Source organism: Peromyscus maniculatus, chromosome 23 (genome assembly GCF_049852395.1).
Source record: "Peromyscus maniculatus bairdii isolate BWxNUB_F1_BW_parent chromosome 23, HU_Pman_BW_mat_3.1, whole genome shotgun sequence".
Lineage (NCBI taxonomy): Eukaryota > Metazoa > Chordata > Mammalia > Rodentia > Cricetidae > Peromyscus > Peromyscus maniculatus.
In genome coordinates, this window is record NC_134874.1 from 32,486,391 (window position 1) to 32,511,768 (window position 25,378).

Below are 25,378 nucleotides of genomic sequence, written 5' to 3' on the forward strand. Positions count from 1 at the left end.
TATATCTTATATTTCTTTTGTCATGTTTGGTTGTTATCTTTCAGAAATTTTTTTCTAGTGGGAGACAGACAGAATGGATCCAAATGAGATGGGAGATTGGGAGGAACTGGCAGGAACAAGGGGAGGAGAAACTATAATTTGGAATATTGTATGAAAAAAATCCATTTCCAACAAAAGGGAAAAAATGAAAAATTTAAAAATTCTCTCATGCAAATTTAAGATCAAGATTTTAATAGAAAAAATGAAAGTACTATATATCAAAAAGAAATAAATGATTTAGCAAAAAAAAAAACCAATAGCATGAGCACAAAAGAGACACTCATCTTAACAACAGTGTCCACTAGGAACTCCAGTTACCTCTTGGCTCTGGATCTGAGCTGACACATTTTCCTAATAGGAGGACGTTTTTAAAGATATATTTATTTTCATTTTGGGTATATGAGTGTTCACCTGTATGAATGTATGTGCACCATTTGTATCTATGATACATATGCAGACTCAAATTAGCTGTATGGTTTCTAGCAACTGGAGTTATAGACTATTTTGAGCTGTTTTTTCTGTGTTAGAAACCAACCAGACCTGTGTCCTCTGCAGGAACAGCAGGGGATGTTAACCTCTGGTCTCCTTAGCTCCTGGCAACAGGTTTTTAAATGTGAGCTAGACTCTGGGCTCCAAGGGGACTTCTGCTCACTGGTAGTCAGTGTCCATACTGCCTGTGAGTGGGAACACTAGGGGGACCACAGGCAGCAGGTAGGAGTAAGAAGAGCATCGTTATTTGCAAAATGGTTTCTGTATATTTGCTCAGGCATGTGCTATGAAGGCCTTTGGCAAAGAAGAGCTAGTTCTTGAGAGAGAATGTGGTTCATTGCATACCTACCATTTCTAAGGCCTCGGGTGTGAGCTCCCAGTATGCAAAAGATGTGCTGTGGTTGTATAGCTTTATAAACCTCCTTCAGAGGTGCTGATGGGAGAATTTTAAGTTCAAAGACATCCATTTCTACAAAGTGACATTGAGATCACTGTCGGCCAGAGACCGTTTCTCTAAAAAAAAGTGAAAAGAAAACAACAGAGGGGAGTAGGACTTTTTCCATTGCCCGTGTGTCTGTGTGTGGGAGAAGATTCTGGAGAAACAGAACTTTCATGAAGAATAGATGAGCAGCATCTTGCAAACTCACACGTAGCCTGTGTAGACTACCATTCTGTTAGCTGAACTCAGTTCAGATTGTCCACACAATTTCAGGGGACATCTGTCACCTACAATGGCACCAGGCTGCTTTTCCAGCCTCTTCCTGATGAGGGTTTATGCAGGTTTGATGTGATTAAAAGAGTTTCCTTTCCTCCCAACTTCCACGTGACAACTTGGTCTAGATTGACTTGGAGCCTGGAAGCATTGGTACCCTCCCAATTTTGTTCCGGAGGTTCAGACTCAGTCACTGAGAGGCCAGTGGCAGGTTGAGGATGATAGAGGAAGGTGCTGTTTACTGATCCAGGAATCCCACAGCTCATTTGGGACTAAGCTCACACTTGGAGTCAGGGACTGCCTGGCAGAGCATGTCTCCTGTCAGTTGTTTCTGTCAGGAGAGGTCGTCACTGGCACACAAATGCAGCTGTTACTGCTCCATTGTGTGAAATGTCACAAGTTTTCAAAGCTTCTTACCTTCCTACCTCCCATGGACAATGCCATACATTGTCTATGAGATGTACTATTATATAAGGGGTAGTCAAAGAATGAAGAATAGCAGTTCTCCAGTGTTCTAGAGTAAATGAAACAGTTTGTCTGAATTCAGTTACTCCTGTGTAGCTGAAGTCTTCTGGTATCTCACAGACATCACAGGGCACTTCTGAATGCCTGTGCTTTTTCCTACAGTATACATTTCAAAGATCTGTTTTAGCCTAGTGAGTCCTGTGGGTAGTCCTTAAGAAATTCTTAGGGTCTTAGTGAACAGCGGTGAATGGAGCCATTGCAAGGGTGTCATGGGCTCTAAGAAGGATTAGAGTGATACCACTCTGCTCTGGCACCACACTCACAAAGTGTGTTCAGTCATGGGGCTCTTCCTTCTGTATTTCCACATAAATTAGATTTTACTTGTCATGTTCATGTAATGCTTAACTGGTTGTACACTATTCAGTGATCCTCCTGAAGCACAATCTCACTTTGATGACTGTACCCGGAAACAAGCAATCAGATCAAATGTACAAACACACAGTTGTTAGTTTCCTCTGTTTTTCTGCCATGAGGCTGACATGAAACTCTATTCTCGATGCATTCCCAGTTTCTCCTTTATTGAAGAGAATTCAGCAAAGACAAGCAATACCGCATACAGATGTGATGACACCAGAAATCTGTAAATTTTATTCTATAGAAATTCCTAATGAAAAAGGTATGTTGTGAATTCTGTAATTCTGTCCAGTTGTGTAATGTGGTGATAATCATTTTCTTTATATGTAAATCTAAAGAGAAGCTTAAGACTATTTCCCTATGTAGGATAATTCCAATATATCTAAGTCTTCAATGTAAACACAACTACAGATTTTAAAATGCATCTGATGTCACCTTTGGCTCTCATTCAATAGCATGAACTGGTGGAAACTGAGGCTCATTAGTATGAGTCAGGGTGGCTTCACCTGCTGTAGACAGGAATGGTTGCACCACCCTCTAATCCTTTCTCCCACATGTGGGTAATGCAGATGGAGTAGAGCTGATGTTCCTCAAGGCACATTGTTCCAATGTCACATGACTGAGGGTGAAATTCAACTCAGTGAATTTGGATCAGTGTACCTGGTTTGAATCAATGAGCAAGGGTCCACTAGTGGTCATGTTATGCATTGTCTTTGAGTTAGGAATGTGGTAAAGATTTCATTAAGGACAAGGAAAATAGAAGGTTCTTGTTCTATTCCAATTACAGGGACATGATGGAAAGTGAGCAGAGTGTGCTATTAAATGTGCTTTGCTTATCCTCCTCTCCTTTGTACACATTTCCCCAGAACATTTATTCTTTAAGTCCGTGATACTACCAAACTTTCAGGGTTTGGGATTCAGTTACTAGCTCTGAATTTTACTTCTGCCTGTCTGAATAATTTGTTCAGTTGTTGTTAAAAATTCCTGTGAAGATAACCTAAAAGGGAAGTGGTACTTTTTTTGAATATAGTCTCAGCTTATAGACTGTAACACAGGGTAATTATATATACAGGCAGGAGTCTGTGGCAGAGTCCCATTATAACCTGTCAGTGACCAGAAGATTTAATGCTCATGCTCAGCTTACCTTTTTATATATCCTTGATCCCTTCCTAAGCCATGATGTCATGTAGAGTTCAGTAGTCTTTCCACCTCACCTAAACTAAACTGCTCTAATCTCACACTTGCTGCCCAGTACTGGGTATCATCCAATTGACTGTTGAGATTCACCATGACAGTGCCCATGAAGTGTTGTGTTCACTTTGTGTACTTACCTGTGATAGAGACAATGTGGCTGGTGAGGAACAGTATTCTCTCTTTTACTCTAAGGAACAAGATAGTCTTGTAGGTGATAGTCTTGCAGAGTAAGCCCAATGATAAAGGAAGAACAGAGCCCTTCCATTTCTTCCTTCAGGACTTGTAGCTGTCCATGCATAGTCCTCTGTTCACTGTTAACTCCTTCTTCATGTGCCACCAACAGGGTACAGTGTTGGTAAAATGTCTGACAGAACTACCACATCTGCAATATACTGCAAAGAAGTGCCTAGTGTTAATGTGTAGCTCATTCCCAGCCTATGTGCCTCATCCTGGACTGCCATGCAGGATGACTGAGGTGTAAAGGAGGTCAGAGACTTATTCTTCATCCTTGAGCCTCTGACCTTATGAGTGAGCAGGGATCTGATCTCTGACCCCTGCCTTGGCTCTTTTTCATGCATTCTTGATTCTGATTCCAAGATACAGATGGTGTCTTAGGAAGTTCCCATAAGCTAATACCCATGTTCCAAGTGTTGAAGGACATGAGCAATTGGGGAGCAACCTTCTTGACACACATCTTGCCACAGGCTGTGTCTGTCCTCTATGTTTTGTATATTTATGACTTTGTACTCGAGTATCTGACATGGTGGTCTTTGGGCAGAAATGAGTTCATATCTGAGGATTGTGGTTCCTCCAGGCTCTCCCCTCTTTGGTAGGTTCAAGAACTTTGATCTTTACAAGTCTGTCTGATCTTCCGCATTATCTCATTGAACTACTTGGGGCTTGGCTCCTTTTCATAGACAATCTCAGTAGCCTTAATACATTGTGTCTCCTCTCCTTAAACTCAACAGTTATTACTTCTGAGCAAGGTGTCCCTCCTAGATCTAGGAGCAGTCTCTACCCCTTTTATCTTCCTCCTCCCTTCTCTGGTACCTACCTCTGGGATACTGAGTCCTCTAGACACTGTACCTGGTATTGCATCAAGGTGTGGGATATTCTTTCTACCTGGGAACATTGAAACATTGCTCAAAAGAATGCCCATCTGAGTCTCTTATGATACTGGTGGGTAGAGGTGAAAGCCTGCTGTTGAATACATAATGCACTTGAATATGAGAAAAGAGAGGGAAGAGTTGAGTCTAAAATCAGCTAGGAAAGGTCTCCTAATCAGAGTAGTGTAAAAGAATAACTAAATTATATAAAAAAAAAACTGAAGGAAATTGTCCCAAAATTTATGGAAAGTGACAAAGCCAAACCACTGACTTTTGATGGTCAATTTGGAACTCTCGAACACCTAATGCTCTGACCCCAATTAGTGCAATGTCTGGTAACTTCCTTGACACTGTCTCTACTTTATACCCGTCTGTAGCTGTGCTGCAGGCAGCCTCATGTACAGACACCCTCATTTTGCATGGAAAGGCAGAAGCCTCTGAGAAGTATCTACCGTTAATGCTTTTTTGAAGACAACACATATGGCCTTCACCTAGGCCTTGCCAAAAATGTATGACTTCTATTCATGGATCTGGCTACCTTGTGTCTGAGACTAAGTGGTGGGATGAGTTAAGGGTCCTGGGTGAGCTTTCAAAAGATGGTCCTAGTATTGGCCTCCATAATCTGTTTGGTGTGGCATTGTCACACAGGGTGAAGAATGAGTATCATGGGTCACAGTCAGCAAAAGGGCTGACAGATGTGCTGCCTTTCTGGGTCTGGGCCTGCTGATGGGTGGAATGGAAGGAGAGAAGTGATTCAGACTCATAAGAGAGTTGATAAATCTGCCTGGGTCTGGGCATAGAGGGCCTTCATGGGTGGGCAGCACATTATCATAGAACAGGTTTAGAATAGGTTTCGAATACTCCAGAGAGCCTGGATATGGGGCTCTTGCCTGTGTCCAACCCTGAGTTGGCATTTGTTTGAGGGTCCCTCATAAAGCTAGGCAGGAAGGACTATGGAAGATGATCCCTGCCAATACCACCACTGTGGGTTCTGACATTAGGGGATCAGAATGGAGGGCAGGTGGTAACTGAGTGTGTGGACTAATGTAGGATAGTCCACACACTCCTCTCACATCCATGCACACGAACACTTACATGCAACAAGCAAATGCATCTAATCCACACCTATGATCAAAACTACACTCACACATGCACATTCATGCATACCCATGAACAAGAAATCTGAATGTCATGTGCACAATTACAATAAAATCATAACCATTTGTGGTGAAAGTTGTAGTAAAGTTTAATTATTGGCAAATATCATGCCACCATTGAGATACATAATCACTTGCATGATTTGCTTGAGTTTCCATGTCATTGCTCATTGAAGAGATTGTTTTCTTGGGGCTCTATTCCATTGGAACTGATTTATGTAACATTTCACTTGCTCAATTTGAGTGTTTATTTCAATCATAAGACAGCAATTTCCTACACAATATTTAGAAAATCTAAAGTTCTCGTTGTTGTTGGTTTAGCTGATTTTATGAATATCACATGAACCTACTAAAATTGATATACTTATGATATAAATGGAACATGAATATTGTCTCCTTCTCAACATATGAAATAAAGAAGCAATATATGTTAAATACACAGATTTCCATTAATGAAATGAAATGTTTAAAACTCCCATCCATGTCCTTTGAAGAATGGAAATTATCATTTAAAACAATGCTTGAGTGTGCTAGACAAACATTTTTTAGGAATCTTTTAATTTATTCATTTCACTTACCAACCACAGATTTGTACCTCATTCCCTCTCTGCTCCCACTCCAGCCTTTTCCACCAGCCTACCCCTCATCCCCTCCTTTGAAAATGTATGGCCTCCCATGGAGAGTCAGCAAGCCCAGAACATTCAGCTGGGACAGGTCTACACCTCTCCCCTTTCATCAAGGCTGTGCAAGGTGTCCCTACCATGGGCAATGGGCTCCAAAAGCCAGTTCATGCTCCAGGGATAGATCCTATTCCCACGGTCAGGGTGCCATGAAACACACCAAGCTACACAACGGTCTTGCCCAAGTAAAGGCCCAGTCCTTTCCCATGCATGATCCACAGCTATGGGTCCAAAGTTCATGAGTGCCCACCAGCTTAGTTTAGTTGTATCTGTAAGTCTTCCCATCATGGTCTTGATGCCCCTTGCTCATAGAATTACTCTTCCCTCTCTTCGACTGAACATGCTTGGCCATGGCTCTCTGCATCTGTTTCCATCAGTTACTAGATGAAGGCTCTATGATGACAGTTAGGGTAGTCACCAATCTGATCACCAGGGTAGGCTAGCTCAGGCAACCTTTCCACAACTGCTAGTATTCTAAGTTGGGTCATGCCTGTGGATTCCAGGGAACTTCCCTGACCAGGTTTCTCCCTATCCCCATGATGTCTTCCTCTATCAAGTCATCTCTTTCATTGCTCTCCCAAGCTGCCCATCCCATCCCCTGCTCAACTGTCCCATTTCCCTATGCCCCGATCCCATATCCCTACTTTCCATTGTCCCACCCTAACCCCCAGGTTTCTCAGGAGTTCTCATCTATTTCCCCTTCTGAGGGCGTTCCTCGCGTCCCTTTTAGCATCCGCCTTGTTACCTAGCATCTCTTGTATTTACTCACTCATTACCAGAAGTAAAGCAAAGTTAACCAAACTACAACCCACAGCTCCATAGAAGATAGACAAATATTTTAAATGTATGCTGATATGATTCCTTTTCATCAACCTCACTGGTTATGTTGAAGGATAATTTTGCATCCAACTGAAATTTCAGATGTGCTAACACCTGCTGAATGGATGTCACTCTGGATTCAAAGTTGCCTATTTCATCTTTCAAAATGGTCTTTGCTTCTCCTAGTAGTTCATGGGGTTTTTTCTTGAGAGTGGCTAATGAAAGCACTCTCATATATCACTAGGCATTTATCTGCCAACATTCTATCGTTACACATCTTCTAAGTCCTGGAGTTTCTTTTGTATTTCTAGTTCTAGTGCTCTTAGCTTGTGATTCTCTTCCTAGTCCATGCAAATTTCTTTATGTTTTTTGATCTTGGAGTAAAATGCTGACATCCTATACAGCTGCTTCCTTCATAGTGATTCTCTTCTTTTCAAGTTGAGAGTTTCATGTGAGACTATTACTACATAAAAGATTGTATTCCTGCCGTCCTCATCTGTCAACTCTTTCCTGAAATTTGAATGATAAAAATTGTAAACACACACACTAACGTTTAAACACAAGTTTGGTCATGGGGAAGGATAAAATTCTTCTTTCCAAGGATATCAATGCCTTCTCTAAGCCCAATGACCTGGATTTGAAACTCAGAACACACATGGCAAAGGAGAGAAACAGATCCCACAAGCTATCCACTGACCTCCACACCCAAAATGAAACCTCACAAGTGGCCCTCCAAACAGAATACATGTTAAAATGTTAATTTAACAATACACAATCAAAGACAGATTATTTTATGTTGCTTTGGGTGTCCACTGTCTAGAAATGCAACAAATCTCTTACTCATATGTCTCCTGGTCTTTCTCTGCTTTAATTTCCTTCAAGGGAAGACGGTTCAGCAGCTGCCCAACCATCCTGTTCAGTAGGTCTAGTCACATGTCCTAAGTCCATGCACTTTTACCCACATCAAGCAAATATGCTACATAGGTAGGAAGCAGGACCAAGAGCTGTCAGTCTGCAAGCTCATGACTTTCTGTCCCCCTAGTAATACCGGAAAATGATGAAAACACACTTAGACGAGATGGCCGCACAAAGACAGAAGAAAAGTCGTCGGAGGTAAGAGAGCCTTTTTCTCTCTAAAATAGAAAGGTTACTTTAGTGATCTTATGTTTCAGAGGATATCCCACTGAACAACAAAACTGAGCAGGCATCATGGGTATTAGAGAGTTAGTTTGGAAGGGGAGAAGAAGAATTGTACCAGCCTGGTCCAAACTGAATAGAGCATCAAAGCATCCAGTGTTAATTATCAGTCTTGTGAGCAGGCCTTTTCTTCTGGAGAAAAAAGGTTCTCTTTAGATAAAACTTAAAGTTTTGGTTTAGAAGTTGTCAGGCACTTCAGATCCCCTCAATTTCCATGCAGTATGTTCCACAACAGTCATATGGAGCAAGCTTCCTATGTCTAGTGTGGGGTTGCAGGTGGTTAGCCTTTTAACACATGAGCATTAGTGTAAATAATTGAGGCTACACTGTGGCAGGGTTAATTTCATAGCAGGATCATAAAGATGCTCCAGCATGTTGCAGTGTGGCTTAGGGAACACGCAGCAGAGACCAAACAGATAGTGCCTCTTGATCTGGTGTGTGAACCAGCAAAAGTGGGAAGTGGTACAAGTGAGGAACCCCAGTTCTTTTGTGACACCATCATATGATATACTAAAGCAGAGTCTTTTATTTGAAGACTCTTTCCCACTTTGATTGCCATTATATCATGTTGATATGTATTTCAAGGACCCTTGCAAACAGAAATCATCATGACCTAGGCCACATACTATTTTCTTTCCTTTACATTTCAGGTGCATTGCAGAAACCAAAGACGAGGTATGTATTATGGAATTTTTTCCTAAGACAGGTTTTAGGAATGAACTGTGTAAATACTTGGTATCCTTATATCTAACCAGGCACTGTGATCTATGCCACCTATTGGGAAGCATTTGGACCGTATTTTTTTAAAAAGTGGGTCTCTAAGTTAAAATAAATAGTGGAGGTATTTGTCCATGTGCACTGGATTCAGCTATGATGCCTGTAGTTAGTCTGGAATGGTGTACAACGGGCTACATCTAAATCTGTTTTTCCCCAAGATAGGTATCCCAATTGCTCAGTCCAATCTACAGGGACAAGCTGTTGAATTACCATATTAGGATACACGCTTGACCTATATAAAGTATATATGTTCAAAGCCCATCATATGCAGTGCATTTATTTGTTTGTGTGCTACTCTGTGAAAGAATAAACCAAGGCACAGAGATAAGTGATGAGGCTGTCCATGGAGATGAAGAGACCTTCTATAGCCCCAGCACTTGGTAATCCCTAACTTGGAACATCCCAGTATCTGCCTTCAATAGTTCAAAACTGCAGAGATCAGGACCCTGTAGTGACTACCACAGAGAGCCCAGGGCATTACTTCTCATCTACATACAGACATTCCGAAGAATGAAAGGTTAGAAAGCTCACAGGCTTCTAGTCAGATCACTGATTCTGAGAATGGGAAACAGATACTGCATGGGGAGATGGGGCAGGTGTCCAGATACCACTTGGCTCTGGATCTATGCTGACACATTTTCCTAATAGGAAGACATTTTTTAAAGATATATTTATTTTTATTTTGAGTATGTGAGTATTCACCTGTATGAATGTATGTGCACCATTTGTATCTATGATACATATGCAGACTCAAATTAGCTGTATGGTTTCTAGCAACTGGAGTTATAGACTGTTTTGAGCTGTTTTTTCTGTGATAGAAACCAACCAGACCTGTGTCCTCTGCAGGAACAGCAGGGGATGTTAACCTCTGGTCTCCTTAGCTCCTGGCAACAGGTTTTTAAATGTGACCTAGACTCTGGGCTCCAAGGGTCTTCTGCTCACTGGTAGTCAGTGGCCATACTGCCTGTGAGTGGAAGCACTAGGGGGACCACAGGCAGCAGGTAGGAGTGAGAAGAGCATCGTTATTTGCAAAATGGTTTCTGTATATTTGCTCAGGCATGTGCTATGAAGGCCTTTGGCAAAGAAGAGCTAGTTCTTGAGAGAGAATGTGGTTCATTGCATACCTACCATTTCTAAGGCCTTGGGTTTGAGATCCCAGTAAGCAAAAGATCTGCTGTGGTTATATAGCTTTATAAACCTCCTTCAGAGTTGCCGATGGGAGAATTTTATGTTCAAAGTCATCCATTTCTACAATGTAGCATTGAGATCACTGTGGGCCAGAGACCTTTTCTCTGAAAAAGTGAAAAGAAAACAACAGAGGGGAGTAGGACTTCGTCCATTGCCCCTATGTCTGTGTGGGAGAAGATTCTGGAGAAACAGAGCTTTCATGAAGAATGGATGAACAGCACCTTGCAAACTCACATGTAGCCTGTGTAGACTACCATTCTGTTAGCTGAACTCAGTTCAGACTGTCCACACAGTTTCAGGGGACATCTATCACCTACAATGGCACCAGGCTGCTTTTCCAGCCTCTTCCTGATGAGGGTTTATCCAGGTTTCGTGAGATTAAAAGAGTTTCCTTTTCTCCCATCCTCCACGTAAAAACTTGGTTTAGATTGACTTGGAGCCTGGAAGCATTGGTACCCTCCCAATTTTTTTTTTCCAGAGGGTCAGACTCAGTCACTGAGAGGCCAGTGGCAGGTTGAGGATGATAGAGGAGGTGCTGTTTACTGATCCAGGAATCCGACAGCTCACTTCGGATGAAGCTCACACTTGGAGTCAGGGACTGCCTGGCAGAGCATGTCTCCTGTCTGTTGTTTCTGTCAGGAGAGGTCGTCACTGGCACACAAATGCAGCTGTTACTGCTCCATTGTGTGAAATGTCACAAGTTTTCAAAGCTTCTTACCTTCCTACCTCCCATGGACAATGCCATACATTGTCTATGAGATGTACTATTATATAAGGGGTAGTCAAAGAATGAAGAATAGCAGTTCTCCAGTGTTCTAGAGTAAATGAAACAGTTTGTCTGAATTCAGTTACTCCTGTGTAGCTGAAGTCTTCTGGTATCTCACAGACATCACAGGGCACTTCTGAATGCCTGTGCTTTTTCCTACAGTATACATTACAAAGATCTGTTTTAGCCTAGTGAGTCCTGTGGGTAGTCCTTAAGAAATTCTTAGGGTCTTAGTGAACAGCGGTGAATGGAGCCATTGCAAGGGTGTCATGGGCTCTAAGAAGGATTAGAGTGATACCACTCTGCTCTGGCACCACACTCACAAAGTGTGTTCAGTCATGGGGCTCTTCCTTCTGTATTTCCACATAAATTAGATTTTACTTGTCATGTTCATGTAATGCTTAACTGGTTGTACACTATTCAGTGATCCTCCTGAAGCACAATCTCACTCTGATGACTGTACCCGGAAACAAGCAATCAGATCAAATGTACAAACACACAGTTGTTAGTTTCCTCTGTTTTTCTGCCATGAGGCTGACATGAAACTCTATTCTCGATGCATTCCCAGTTTCTCCTTTATTGAGAGAATTCAGCAGAGACGAGCTATACCCCATACAGATGTGATGATACCAGAATTCTGTAAATTTTATTCTATAGAAACAACTGATAAGAAAAAAGGCATGTTGTGAATTCTGTAATTCTGTCCAGTTGTGTAATGTGGTGATAATCATTTTCTTTCATATGTAAATCTAGAGAGAAGTTTAAGACAATTTTTCCTATGTAGGTTAATACTAATATATCTAAGTCTTCAATGTAAACACAGCTAAAGAATTTAAAATGCATCTGATGTCACCTTCGGCTCTCATTCAATAGCATGAACCGGTGGAAACTGAGGCTCATTAGTATGAGTCAGGGTGGCTTCACCTGCTGTAGACAGGAATGGGTGGACCACCCTCTAATCCTTTCTCCCACATGTGGGTAATGCAGATGGAGTAGAGCTGATGTTCCTCAAGGCACATTGTTCCAATGTCACATGACTGAGGGTGAAATTCAACTCAGTGAATTTGGATCAGTGTACCTGGTTTGAATCAATGAGCAAGGGTCCACTAGTGGTCATGTTATGCATTGTCTTTGAGTTAGGAATGTGGTAAAGATTTCATTAAGGACAAGGAAAATAGAAGGTTCTTGTTCTATTCCAATTACAGGGACATGATGGAAAGTGAGCAGAGTGTGCTATTAAATGTGCTTTGCATATCCTCCTCTCCTTTGTACACATTTCCCCAGAACATTTATTCTTTAAGTCCGTGATACTACCAAACTTTCAGGGTTTGGGATTCAGTTACTAGCTCTGCATTTTACTTCTGCCTGTCTGAATAATTTATTCAGTTGTTGTTAAAAATTCCTGTGAAGATAACCTAAAAGGTAATTGGTACTTTTTTGAATATAGTCTCAGCTTATAGACTGTAACACGGGGTAATTATATATACAGGCAGGAGTCTGTGGCAGAGTCCCATTATAACCTGTCAGTGACCAGAAGATTTAATGCTCATGCTCAGCTTACCTTTTTATATATCCTTGATCCCTTCCTAAGCCATGATGTCATGCAGAGTTCAGTAGTCTTTCCACCTCACCTAAACTAAACTGCTCTAATCTCACACTTGCTGCCCAGTACTGGGTATCATCCAATTGACTGTTGAGATTCACCATGACAGTGCCCATGAAGTGTTGTGTTCACTTTGTGTACTAATCTGTGATAGAGCCAATGTGACTGGTTAGGAACAGTATTCTCTTTTGTACTCTAAGGAACCTGTAGGTGATAGTCTAGCAGAGTAAGCCCAATGATAAAGGAAGAACAGAGCCCTTCCACTTCTTCCTTCAGGACTTGTAGCAGTCCATGCATAGTCCTCTGTTCACTGTTAACTCCTGCTTCACGTGGCACCAACAGGGTAGAGTGCTGGGTAAAATGGCTGTTTAGTCTGACACAACTACCACATCTGTAATATACTGGCAAGGAAGGGTCTAGTGTTAATGTGTAGCTCATTCCCAGCCTATGCGCTTCATCCTGGACTGCCATGCAGGATGACTGAGGTGTAGAGGAGGTCAGAGACTTGTCGTTCATCCTTGAGCCTCTGACCTTATGAGTGAGCAGGGATCTGATCTCTGACCCCTGCCTTGGCTCTTTTTCATGCATTCTTGATTCTGATTCCAAGATACATATGGTGTCTTAGGAAGTTCCCATAAGTTAATATCCATGTTTCTAGGGCTGAAGGACATGAGCAATTGGGGAGCAACCTTCTTGACACACATCTTGCCACAGGCTGTGATTGTCCTTAGTGTTCTGTGTATTCGTGGCTTTCTTTTGGGAATTTCAAGTTGCCCCACAGAGATCCAGGACCAGTCTCCACCCCCATAATCCTCCATCTCTCTCTTCTCTAGCCACTTTCTCCTACTTCTGGAATGCCATGTGGACTCTAGACTCTGTACCTAGTAATACATCAATGTGTGACAATTCCCTTATTCCGGGAATTTTTTCATGGTGTTTCATACTATAAAACATTTCTCAGAAGTGTCCCCAGAATGAGTCTCTATGTGTCATGTCTTTTATATTCTATAATTTTCTCTTCCTCCTTCTCTAAACTTATCAGTCACAAGAAAAGAGTCCGGAACCCAAAACTTCTAGTGTACTACATTTACAGAATGACATTTGAATCTTACTAGGTCATCTGGCTCATCCCTTCACCTGATGGGCATAGGTAGAAGGCTGGTTGTGTGCAACTGAAGTTCTTGAACATGTAAAGACAGAGAAGTTAACCAGAGTCAGCTTGGAGCAGTCACATAAACAGAGTGACACAAGGCACAATAAGAAAAAAAAAACTAAGTGATCCATGCAACTACATGAGCCGGGCAGTGGTGGTACACGCCTTTAATCTCAGCACTCAGGAGGCAGAGGCAGGTGGATCTCTGTGAGTTCAAGGCCAGTCTGGTCTACAGAGTGAGTTCCAGGAAAGGCGCAAAGCTACCCAGAGAAACCCTGACTCGAAAAAAAAAAAAAAACAACTAAGTGAAAACACATACATAGACACACCAAGACACACCCAGGGACACACACACATATACACACAGACACTATACACACAGACAGATATAGACACAGACACAGACACACACACACACACACACACAAAAAAAAAAAAACAAACAAACACAAACAGAAGAACATTGTCTGAAATCTTAGGAAGTGTGACAACAGTAAAGTCACTGACATGTTATGGTCATTTGGACCAAACACCTGAAGCTGTGACTCCAATTATTAGAATATCTGCTCCCTACAATGACCTTGTCTTGAATTTACCTGCATCTATATACTGATGGCAGCCTCGTGTTCACAGGCCCCCATTTTGCATGGAAAGGATCACCTCTGAGAAATGCCTAGCCTTTGTGCCTTCTCTAAGAGAAGTCTCATGTCTTTGGTCTTCACCTTGCCAAAAATGCACAACTTATAATCATTATTTAGGAGTTTTGGTAAGTTTAAAGGGCTTGCAGATATATATGTATATGTTTATATATATATATAAATATATATATATATATATATATATATATATATATATATATATATATATATATATATATACATATATATATCACAAAGCTGAAGTGTTATAAAGACCAGAAAACCATGTTCATAAACACATGTAGATTAGCCATTGTGCATTGTTCTTTCATAAAATATGCACCACATATGATGAATTATTGCAATTTATCTCATTATTCACACTTACCAAGATTGCATCATTTTTACCTTTGAGAGATAATGTAATGGGACATGAACATTCACTTTTAAATAGTTGTTTAAAGTTAAGTACATGGTGTACAGATGCTCAGAAGGTGATTAGACTGTGCACACATTGGTACCCTGTTTTGTTTTTAATTTTTTAAATTTTTATTTTATAATTTAATTTAATTTTACATATACCCATGGATTCCCTTGTTCTCCCCCCCTCCTGCCCTCCCCCTGCCTTCCTCCCAGCCCCCCCCCATTCCCATCTCCTCCATGGCAAAGACTCCCCTGAGAATTGAGTTCAACTTGGTAGATTCAGTCCAGGCAGGTCCAGTCACCTCCTCCCAGGATGAGCCAAGTGTCCCTGTATAAGCCCCAGGTTCCAAACTGCCAGCATATGCACTGAGGGCAGGTCCCGGTCCCACTGCCTGGATGCCTCCCAAACAGATCAAGCTAATCAACTGTCTCACTTATCCAGAGGGCCTGATCCAGTTGGGGTCTCCTCAGGTATTGGTTCATAGTTCTTGTGTTTCCCTTCATTTGGCTATTTGTCCCTGTGCTTTTTCCAACCTTGGTCTCAACAATTCTCGCTCATACAAACCCTCCTCTTTCTTGCCAATTGGACTCCTGGAGCTCCACCCGGGGCCTGGCCGAAGATCTCTGCATCTGGTTCCCTCAGTCATTTGATGAGGTTTCTAGCATGATAGTTAGGGTGTTTGGCCATTCTATCACCAGAGTAGGTCAGTTCCGGCTGTCTCTCGACCATTGGCAGTAGTCTATTGTGGGGGTATCTTTGTGGATTTCTGTGGGCCTCTCTAGCACTTTGCTTCTTCCTATTCTCATGTGGTCTTCATTTATCATGGTCTTTTATTCCTTGTTCTCTCTCTCTGTTCTTGATCTATCTGGGATCTCCTGTTCCCCTAAGCTCTCTTTCCCTCCACCCTTGCCCTTCATTACCCCCACTCACGTCCAGGTTGTTCATGTAGATCTCGTCCATTTCTCTGTCATTGAGTGATCCCTATGTTTTTCTTGGGGTCCTGTTTTCTAGGTAGCCTCCCTGGAATTGTGAGTAGCAGTCTAGTCATCTTTGTTTTACATCTAGTATCCTCCTATAAGTGAGTACATATCATGTTTTCTTTCTGAGTCTGGGTTACCTCACTCAGCATGATTTAATCTCCAGTGCACATATAAAAAAGTTCAGACAATTCTATGCACACCCGTAACCCCAGCATATTCAGGGCCAGAGAAGGATGATTCTGGGTCCTGATGACTATTAGTCTCAGTTTAGCTTCAATGAAAAACCTTGATTGAAGGAAGGAAGACAAAAGTGAAAGACCAGGATTGTTATAATTTACATTTTTAATTCTTTGAGAATTTAATGTGACTACTGTGTTTACATCATTCTATCCCACCTTCTCCTCAATCCATCTCATCCCATGTCCCCCCTTCAAATATATGAGTTCTTCTCTGATAACTACTATACTTACATAAACACAGGAGTTCATTTAATGTTGCTCTTATATATACCTATGTGTGCTCTTGTATGTTTAGTGCAGTTAGTTCAGGATTAGATAACTTATGAGGAGACTTACCTCTGGAGAAAATTCATCTCTCTGCAACCTCTCTGTAGCTCCTGGTCTAGGGTGCCATATCAGTAGGGGCTGTCATGATGCAGGTCCTATTTGGGGAACTGTGTTGAGATTTCATGGGCTATATCATCCCTGCCATGTCTAGAAGACACTATCTAGCAGCATATGTCCTGTCCCTCTGGTTCTTATAGTCTTTCCAATCCTCTACCAAAATGTTCCCTGAGCCTTAGGTGTGGGGGTTATCTTATGCATCTACAATTTGGGATCCCACAATTTGTCTTCTGACCTCTACATGCAAACTGAAGCATACCAGTGGTCACTCCAAAGAGAATACCTGTGAAGATTTGTATTTAATCTTCAATCTGATAGATTATTTTATGTTGCTTTAGGTCCCCCACTGTCTGGAAATACAATTCTGTTACTCATATCTCTCCAGGCCTTTTTCTGTTTTAATTTCCCTTCAAGGGAAGACAGTTCAGCAGCTGCCCAACAATCCTGTTCAGTAGGTCTAGTCACATGTACTAAGTCTATGCACTTTTAGTCACATCAAGTAAGGATGCTGCATAAGTAGGAAGCAAGACCATGAGCTGACAGTCACTTTCTGTCCCCTTTAGTGCTACCTGAAGAGACAGAAATAAAGGTGGAGAAGGTAAGGGGGCCTTTCTTTTCTCTAAGATAGAAAGGTTATTCTAGTGATCTTATGTTTCAGTGCATATCCCATTGAACAATGAAACTGAGCAGGGCATCATGGGTATTAGAGAGTTAATTTAGGAAGAGGACAAAGTGGAATTGTACCATCTTGGTCCAGACTGAATCAAATCTTCCCGTGTCAAGTGTCACAGTCTGTATGAGGGGGGCTTTTCTTCTGGAGAAAAAAGGCTCCTCTTTAGATAAATGTGTGTAATATTGACTCAGAAGTTAACAGGCATATCATCTATTAAGATGTGTGTTTTTCCTTAAGGGGCCTCTCCTATTTGTTTTCCCATCCTGTCATCTAGATGGAATTTGTGTTGTTCCCCAAAAGTCTCAATATGGTGGGAAGCTTCATGCATCCAATATTTGAATATTTAGGGTATAATACATTTAAAACATGTGCACTCGTGCAAATAATTGGAGGCCCCCTCTTAGAAGGAATTAATCTCCCAGGGCAGGTTGTTAAGTTGGTCTGCCATGCTGGGATGTAGCTTAGGGAGCCCTCAGTGAAGGCCAAACAGAAGAGGTGCTCTGCTCTCACTTTGAGTCAGCATTAGTGTGTGATGTATTAGTTTTTGTCACAAAGTACGTAGCCCTGGTTTTCTGTGACATCATCACATAATGTATGAATACAGTCTTTTTTTAATGTCTTTTTCCTATCCTGCTTTACACTATGCTGTGTCATAGGGTGAACCAAAGAGCTATGCAAAAAGACTCTGTATGACCTGAACCTCAAAGTGTTTTCTTTCCTTTCAATTACAGGTGGAGAAGAGGAAATTTAATTGTTGTATGTATTACGGAATCTCTCAAACACATTTTAGAATTGTTTAAATGCTGGCTGTCTTTTCTCTGGCACACCAATGTGATATAAGACTCCTATTGGGAGTGAAACTTGGGAATTTAAGCAGGGAAAAGGCAATGCCCTAAGTAACGAGTCTTACCAATGTGTCTACAGTCACTGCTTTCAGTTCTGATGCCTCTAGTTATTTTGGCATTTTGTGTACCAGGCAGGGTCTAAATAGATTTTTTTCCCAATAAATACAGTTATCCCTATGACAGAGTCCACTTTCCAGTGACAAATTTGTCAATTCAAAAAGCAAGATACACATTTTACCTTAAAAAAAAGTGTTCAAAGCTCACCGTACAGATGTGTGATAGACTTGGTTTTGTTTTGGTTTTTTTTTGTGCATTTCTCTGGAGAATGATAGCTCAAAGTGTATGGATAGGTCATCAGTCTTTCCAGTGGTAGAGCTCAGGAAGTACTTTTTATTTTGTCAAGGGCTCAGGGATACCTATGTGAGAGGCCCATCTTCCCAGCATCTGCCTGCAATAACCCAGCCCTAGGTAAACAGCAGACAATGATGAGCACCAAGTGGGCAGAAAGCCAGGCAGTACTCTTTAGCTGCCTGCAGACACTCATAAGTATGATAGATGGAAATTTGTAGATGTAACCAACCGTCTTATTAAATAAGAAACACAGAACCAATGTAAAAGAGAAAGCCAAGAGGTCAGAGCTCAGAGCTAAAACCTTACCCTTCCTCCTGTGGTGGTCCTACCTCTCTGAAAGAGACCTACTTCCTGTGTGTTTGTCTTGATATAGTCTTTCTGTTCTGCCTTCTCATTGGTTGTAAACCCAAACACGTGACTGCCTCGTCACTGCCTGTAAGTACAGCCCTCCAGGTCTTAAAGGCGTGTGTCTCCAATGCTGGCTGTATCCCTGAACATACAGAGACTTACCTAGCTCTGCCTACCAAGTGCTGGGATTAAAGGCATGTGCCACCACCGCCACGCTCTTTTTATGGCTCTAATAGCTCAGACCCCAGGCAACTTTATTTATTAACATACAATTAAATCACATTTCAGTACAAATAAAATACCACCATAGAAAGTCCATATGTTTGGTCAGATCAGAGCATTTGACTATAGGAGACACTGCACTGAAAAATAGGTCGGATGTGTGTGATAACTGGATTTATGGAAGAGATGGCTCATTCCAGTAAGAACTATTGTAAAAGCTTAACAGATTAGACAACATTAACATGAGCCCAAAGAGCCACACAATTTATAGGCAATGTCCACTAAGACCTCCAGTCATCCCTTCATTCTTGAGCTGCACTGGATCATTCTTTTGGCTATCTATACATCTTTAAAGGTGAGCTCGAGTTTGTGTTCCAGAATTACTTCTATCACTGGCAGTCAGTCTCCCTGCTGCCTGCTGTGTCTGAGCACTCAGTGGAATGATATAAGCAGCAGTGAGTTACACAGGCAGAGCATGGCTGGGTATCATCATTCTGAAGATGCTGGCTGTGTTAGAGTAGCCTCACAGTCAGATTTGTCAAAGAGGGTCAATGGGCAGGAATGTAAAGACCAGTTCGGTTTAGTGTGCTTCTAGCATGTGCACAACCCTGGATTTGATCCCAATGACTGTATAATATGTGCCCATTGTGGCACACTTCTGTAAACCCAATTCTTCAGAGCTAGAGTGAGGAGAACCATAAATTGAAACTCATCCTTTTATACATAGGGATTTTCAGCCTGATCTTGCATTAGAGGTATTTCTAGAAGTTTAAAATAATGGTTAGGGGATGAGCTTGACTCAATTGCCCCGTAGAGTCTGTGGGTAGAAGAGTGTGTAGAAACTGGACTTTGATGAGTCGAGCAGAGCAGGTGTGGTGCACACTTGGTGCTAATACAGACCCTGCCCTTCTAGCTACATTTATCTGGGTTGTCCATACAGTGGCTGAGGATATTTGTCATCTAGAAAGCCATGTGCATACTTACCACCCAAATGCCAGACTGCTTTCCTTACCTGGTCATGTTGAAGACATCAAGGAAGGCTTGGCCAATTGAAGGGAAGTTTCATTTTTGTCAAACCATCGTGCAATAACATGATGTAGAATGATTTGGACTCTGAGTATTTCTAAGGAATATGCTCGAATCTATAATCTCTCAGTGGGGTTCCCTGGCAGTCACAATTAGTCAGTGGGAGGGATATGACAGGTTGAAGATGCAAGAGAAGAGTCACATATTTGTACTAAGACAGTGCCCTCCAGTGACTCCAGTTTTGAGTCAGGGATTGGAAGGTAAAGAATATCTCTCTCTCTCAGGCTGCTCCTGTCAGGGGTTTGGTCACAGTGACAGGGGTGTAACTAATGTGGTCCTAACGGTGAAAAGTCGGGAGTGCACACAGTTGTTTACTTCTCAGTCATGTAAGGCTATTAATACCGTATGTTCTCTGTGAGCTACAAGGACCACAGGTGAATAAAGAATGAAAGTCAACAACAGCCACACTTCCCATGCTGGATGCAATGGATCGCTCTAAATTCAGTCACTAGCTTCTAGCTGAATTCCTCTGATATTTAACAAACATCATTGGAGTATTTCTGCTGTACATGTGCCTTTCCTTATGATTTACCATTTGTAGTTCTCTTTTAGACTAGAAAGTATCATGAGAAGTCCTTCTGAAACTTCCAGTGTTTGGAGAAAAGCATGGAAGAAAGAGGAATCGTATGAACAACAGTGTATTCATGCGATTGTCAGAAGGAAGAGCTCCCATCTGGCACCAAACCCATACAACACATTCAGTCCTGCTCCTTCTGTATTGCACCAGCCACGTAAATGCAGATAGTACCTATATTGTCTGTATACTGCTTAATCACAAAATGTGATCTTCCACAAGCAACACTCTTGACACTGATGACTAGCTGGAACAGGAAATTAGACCATATTTACAAACACACAGCCATGATTAGTTTTCTGGTTTTCTGCCGTAAACTAACATAACTCTCCCTGTTGTGACTACATTTTCAGTTACTTCATTCTTTAGAAGATTTTGTAAGAAAAAAACTATCATCCCTCAAGTTATGGAGGAACCTCCAGCTACTCCAGTTGCTGTTCCAGCCAGTGGTAGCACATCTGATAAAATAATACAAACCCAAGGGGAAGGTACTGTACATATTGAGGCTTTGCTTCCATTATATGTAGTAGTCAGTTATCCTCTGTGCCATAGGTAAAACTGAACAGATTTACCAGAACTTGCACTATCTGAAATATATCAGTGTATCTATCTCATCCCTAGAAATACAACCATAGAATTTTAAGAGGTATTTAAAAAATTAAATAAAAATAAAAGTCACTTTGGCTCTCGCTGAATACTATGAACTAGAGGAAAGCTGGGGCACATGTATAAGTTGATGTAGCTTCACCTGATATGGGCAGAAACAGGTGAGTAACCCTATCTGCTACTTAATCTGTGGGAGCCCGTTCTGGGGTTCCTCGTGGCTTTACCCAGCAGGTCCGAATAGAGGATGATCAGGACCACGGGCCTGAGTGCAGGTGTCTGAGATGGTCTGCACTTGGCTGTGCTGGGGGAGGAGGTCTTTTGCTCCACCCCTTGGCGTCTCTATAAAAACCCTGGGCAAGAGACAGTCGGGGCCCGTTGAAATAGGTTCCAGGCCCTCTCGAGGCTATCCTTTATTTTCTATCTGTTTATCTCCGCAAGATTCTCCGCTATAAATCCTTCTGTCTAATATGTCCTGCTGCTCGCACTCAAGAAAACTCTAGCAAGCTGTGGGGGTGGTGAGTAAACGCCCCACATTAATCCACATGTGGGTGACACAGATGGATTAGATCTGAAGAGTCCCCAAAGTACAAGTGAAATTTGAAATATGTAACAGCCTTCTTGGCCAGGTTCAATGGGAAAGGGTCCCAGTAGTGGCCATGTCACACCCTGTGCTTGGGAGTGCAAGAGAGCAGGAAAGAGATCTGTAAGTACGAGGAAAATGGGAGGTTCCTGTGCTTTTCCTCTTTCGGAAGCAAATGATCCATTTTATAATTCCATAAAATATATACAACCTATCAAAGAATCACAACCATGTCCTCTGAAAAAGACAGATGACCTTTACCTCAGCCATCTTTCCAGGCTGTCAAATGTTTACATGGCAAGCCATGGCATCTGGCATAATTCCCTGTTTGGAGCAATTCCAATTATACATTTTTGTTTGACTATTTGAGTGTCTATTTAATCTTATGATCTTCCATTTAGCCTTTTCAAACATCCTCCGTGCTGTCCCTCCTTTGTTCTGTTCTGCCATCCCTTTCCCCACTCAGACCTCCCTCCCTTTACTCCCCCTTTTCCCTTCATGTCACCTGTGCTCCCCCATGACCCCCTTACTATCTTCCTTCCTCCTTGCCAATTAATGTTCCCTTTCTAGTCTCCTGAACTCTATAGGTTCTCCAAGTTAGTATCTAAATCTTAAATTTCACACTACAATCAGATGAATATTATGATAATGTCCTTTTAAAGCTACCAACTAGAAACTTTGAGTTTTAGTAGCACATTTCTACATATTTCATGTTTTCAAAAATACCTTATGGTTTTTGTTGTTAATCAGACATTGCTATAAAATGGTTTTACTACCTTGAAGTTGATTATTGCTCCTGTGTGTTTTAAATCTTCAGTTTCTTTAGTGACTTTGTGAATGAATTGTTTACAATGATTATTCTCTTCCTCGTGTGTTTCTGGGGGTTTTCTGTAATAGTGAATTAGTGATTGGAGTGAGTTTTAACTGCATACAACCAGCAAGTATCCTGTCTTTGTCATGGGATTCTACTGGTCTGTGGGGGAGAGCTTCAATACACTGGAGGGTACAGAATTCTTAGTTTAACCTTCCTATGTGAACAGAACTTCAGTGTCAATGGGAAAAGAAATAAAGCCTCATGTCTTGATTGTTCAGAACCGTGTGTGTGTGTGTGTGTGTGTGTGTGTGTGTGTGTGTACATTGTCCTCCATTTGTGTGAATCTTAGATTAACCAAAAGAATGTAGGAAGTGTGTAAATTATCTCCATGATACTCGTTTTATTGTGATTTCATTTTATGGAATGTTTGCCCCAGAATATACCTATTACCACAGGAAACCACTGGAAAAATATGGTCTGCCAATGCTTTTAGCAGATGACTTGGGAAAGTGCTTTCTACTCCAAAGAGAAAAATTACATTGCTCTATTAGCCTACTCTAAAAATAGTATCTATTCCAGAGAAAAGCTGTGCTGCTCCAACACAACAGCATTTAAGGTTTTCCTTTCCCTGGGATGTGACTGCCCCTTTATGGTTCATGCACTGAACTAGGGAGTGGAGCATGGTGCCACTAGAGGCTAAAATGCTAATTCAGTGGTTCATTGAATTAGCTTCTGGATTGCTGTGAGCCTTGTTTTGTTTCCAGCATTCTGAGGTACCCAGATGTGCTGCAGAGGGGACACGTTATCATGGTCTTTATTTTCTCGTGTTCACCAATACCACTCCATAAACCATATTCCTTTTGGTACCCTGGAAAGTGTGTACTAGATGGCAACTTAGCATAAATTAAAACTCACATTGTTTCTTAGTTTTAGAAGACCATCCGTCTGGTCTTCAAGTGATTGATAGGAGTAATGGGAAGCTTGTACCCTTGGAAGACTTTTATTGTCTTCTGTTCCCATCAGCACACTGCAAGTGTTCCATTTTCCATTTTTTCCCTGCTTCTCGTTGACTCAGTGCTTTCAATGAGGATGCTCCAGCAGCCCCTCGGTCTAGCCTCGAGAGCATAGCCATACATATAAGCCTGTTGTGTAAGCTAAGCACTGTTCTCTAAGGAAGCCATGGCCCACAGCACCAGTGATGAACAGTCACTCTCTCTTCCTAGATACTGAAGATGCCCCTGATATTAAACAGTTATTTTCTAAAGAGGAAGAAATCGACCATTCTACTGAGGTAAGGTGGACTTTCTATGACTGAAATGGAAATGTTGCTGTCTGACTTTCCTATTTTATTTGAGTTTGCCTATTAAAATATGACAGTATGTATATATACTATGCTGTGTTTTCTGGAATAGTAGAACAGTTCCTTGCTGATGGACACCTTATGAGAAAGAGCATTTGTGAATGGCACAGTCAGGGTACAGAATATATGCTATCACCTGTCCCTCTGGAAAACAATGCTTCTTCTTTAGATTATTTTGTGGTTGGTGACTGAAGGAGGGTTAGAGATACATCATTCTGAAAAATATCATAGGTTTGTCACAGATATATCTTTGTTTTGCCAGCCATTAATGTTGGCAGTGAAATAAAGGCTACACAACTGTCTCACCATGCAGAGGACCTAGTCCAGTCCCATGTAGGCACCACAGCCATTGATCCAACTTTCATGAATTCCCTCTTGTTTGTTTGGTTGTCCCTGCATGTTTCCACATCATGATCCTGATGCACTTGCTCATAGAATCCTCTTCTCTCTCTTTGACTGGACTCCTGGAGCTCGGTCTAGTGATTGGCTGTGGATCTCTGCATCTGCTTCCATTAGTTGGAGAAAAGTTCTGTGATGACAGGGTATTCACCGGTCTGATCTCTGGGGCAAGCCAGTTCAGTTCAGGCACCCTCTCTACTATTGCTAGTAGTCCAGGCTGGTGTCATCCTTGGGGATGCCTGGGAACTTCCCTAGCACCTGGTTTTTCTCTATCCCCATGATGTCTCTCTCTATCATGGTATCTCTTTCATTGCTTTCCCCCTCCCTGTTCCAGTTCAACCATCCCATTCCCTTATGTTCTCATCCCCTGTCCCCTAACCTCCATTGCCCACTCCTCATACCCAGATTACTCATGGAGATCTCATTTGTTTCCCCTTCCCAGGGCAGTTCATGTGTCCCTCTTTGGGTCTTCCCTGTTAGTTAGCTTCTCTGGGGTTGTGGGTTGTTGCCTGATTACTCTTTGCTTTATATCTAGTATCCACTTATGAGTGTGTACATAACAAGTTACCATCTCTGGTGCATGAGCAGGCTTTGTGGAGCCCACTACCTATGATGGGATACCTCGTGCAGCCTTGAGGCAGGGGGAAGGACTTGGACTTGCCTCTACTGAATGTGCCTCCACATGGGAGGACTTGCCTTCTTGTGGGAGGAAGTGAGGGGTGGATTGGGAGGGGAGGCTGGGGGCATGGAAGGAGGGAAGAAGAGGATCTTTGATTGGTGTGTAAAATGAATGAAAAAAATCTTAATTAAAAAAAAGAAAAAGACATGTGCCTGTATGCCCCATGATGTTACCCTCAAAATGTCTTTGTTTCTATAATTTCAGGGAGCCTGGGAAGAAGACCAAAGCGGTAAGTATTGTTTAACTCCTTGGTGAGGAAGAATGTAAATGTTAAGATAGGTAGGGTGTCCCTTACTGTCTTCTCTTTGAAAGGCCACTCAACTTGCTGTTTCTGGAGAGAGCAAAACAGTCAACACGACTTTTTAAGGGTGTTCTAGATGCCCTTGACAGCCAGGTTTCTGCATAGATTTCCATGAG

At 41.8% G+C, this 25,378-nt stretch overlaps 1 protein-coding gene across 1 annotated transcript in view; it reads left to right on the forward strand.

The window, feature by feature from the left end:
• The window catches only part of LOC143270578 (uncharacterized), a 96,297-nt gene that overhangs the window by 64,890 nt on the left and 6,029 nt on the right, over positions 1–25,378 (forward strand). The window contains exons 23-30 of the mRNA XM_076561003.1: positions 2,274–2,381; positions 8,118–8,188; positions 8,923–8,947; positions 16,988–17,022; positions 17,829–17,853; positions 20,877–21,011; positions 23,747–23,814; positions 25,166–25,190. Coding sequence (XP_076417118.1) covers positions 2,274–2,381; positions 8,118–8,188; positions 8,923–8,947; positions 16,988–17,022; positions 17,829–17,853; positions 20,877–21,011; positions 23,747–23,814; positions 25,166–25,190 — 492 coding nt within the window. The remainder of the gene's footprint in view (positions 1–2,273; positions 2,382–8,117; positions 8,189–8,922; positions 8,948–16,987; positions 17,023–17,828; positions 17,854–20,876; positions 21,012–23,746; positions 23,815–25,165; positions 25,191–25,378) is intronic.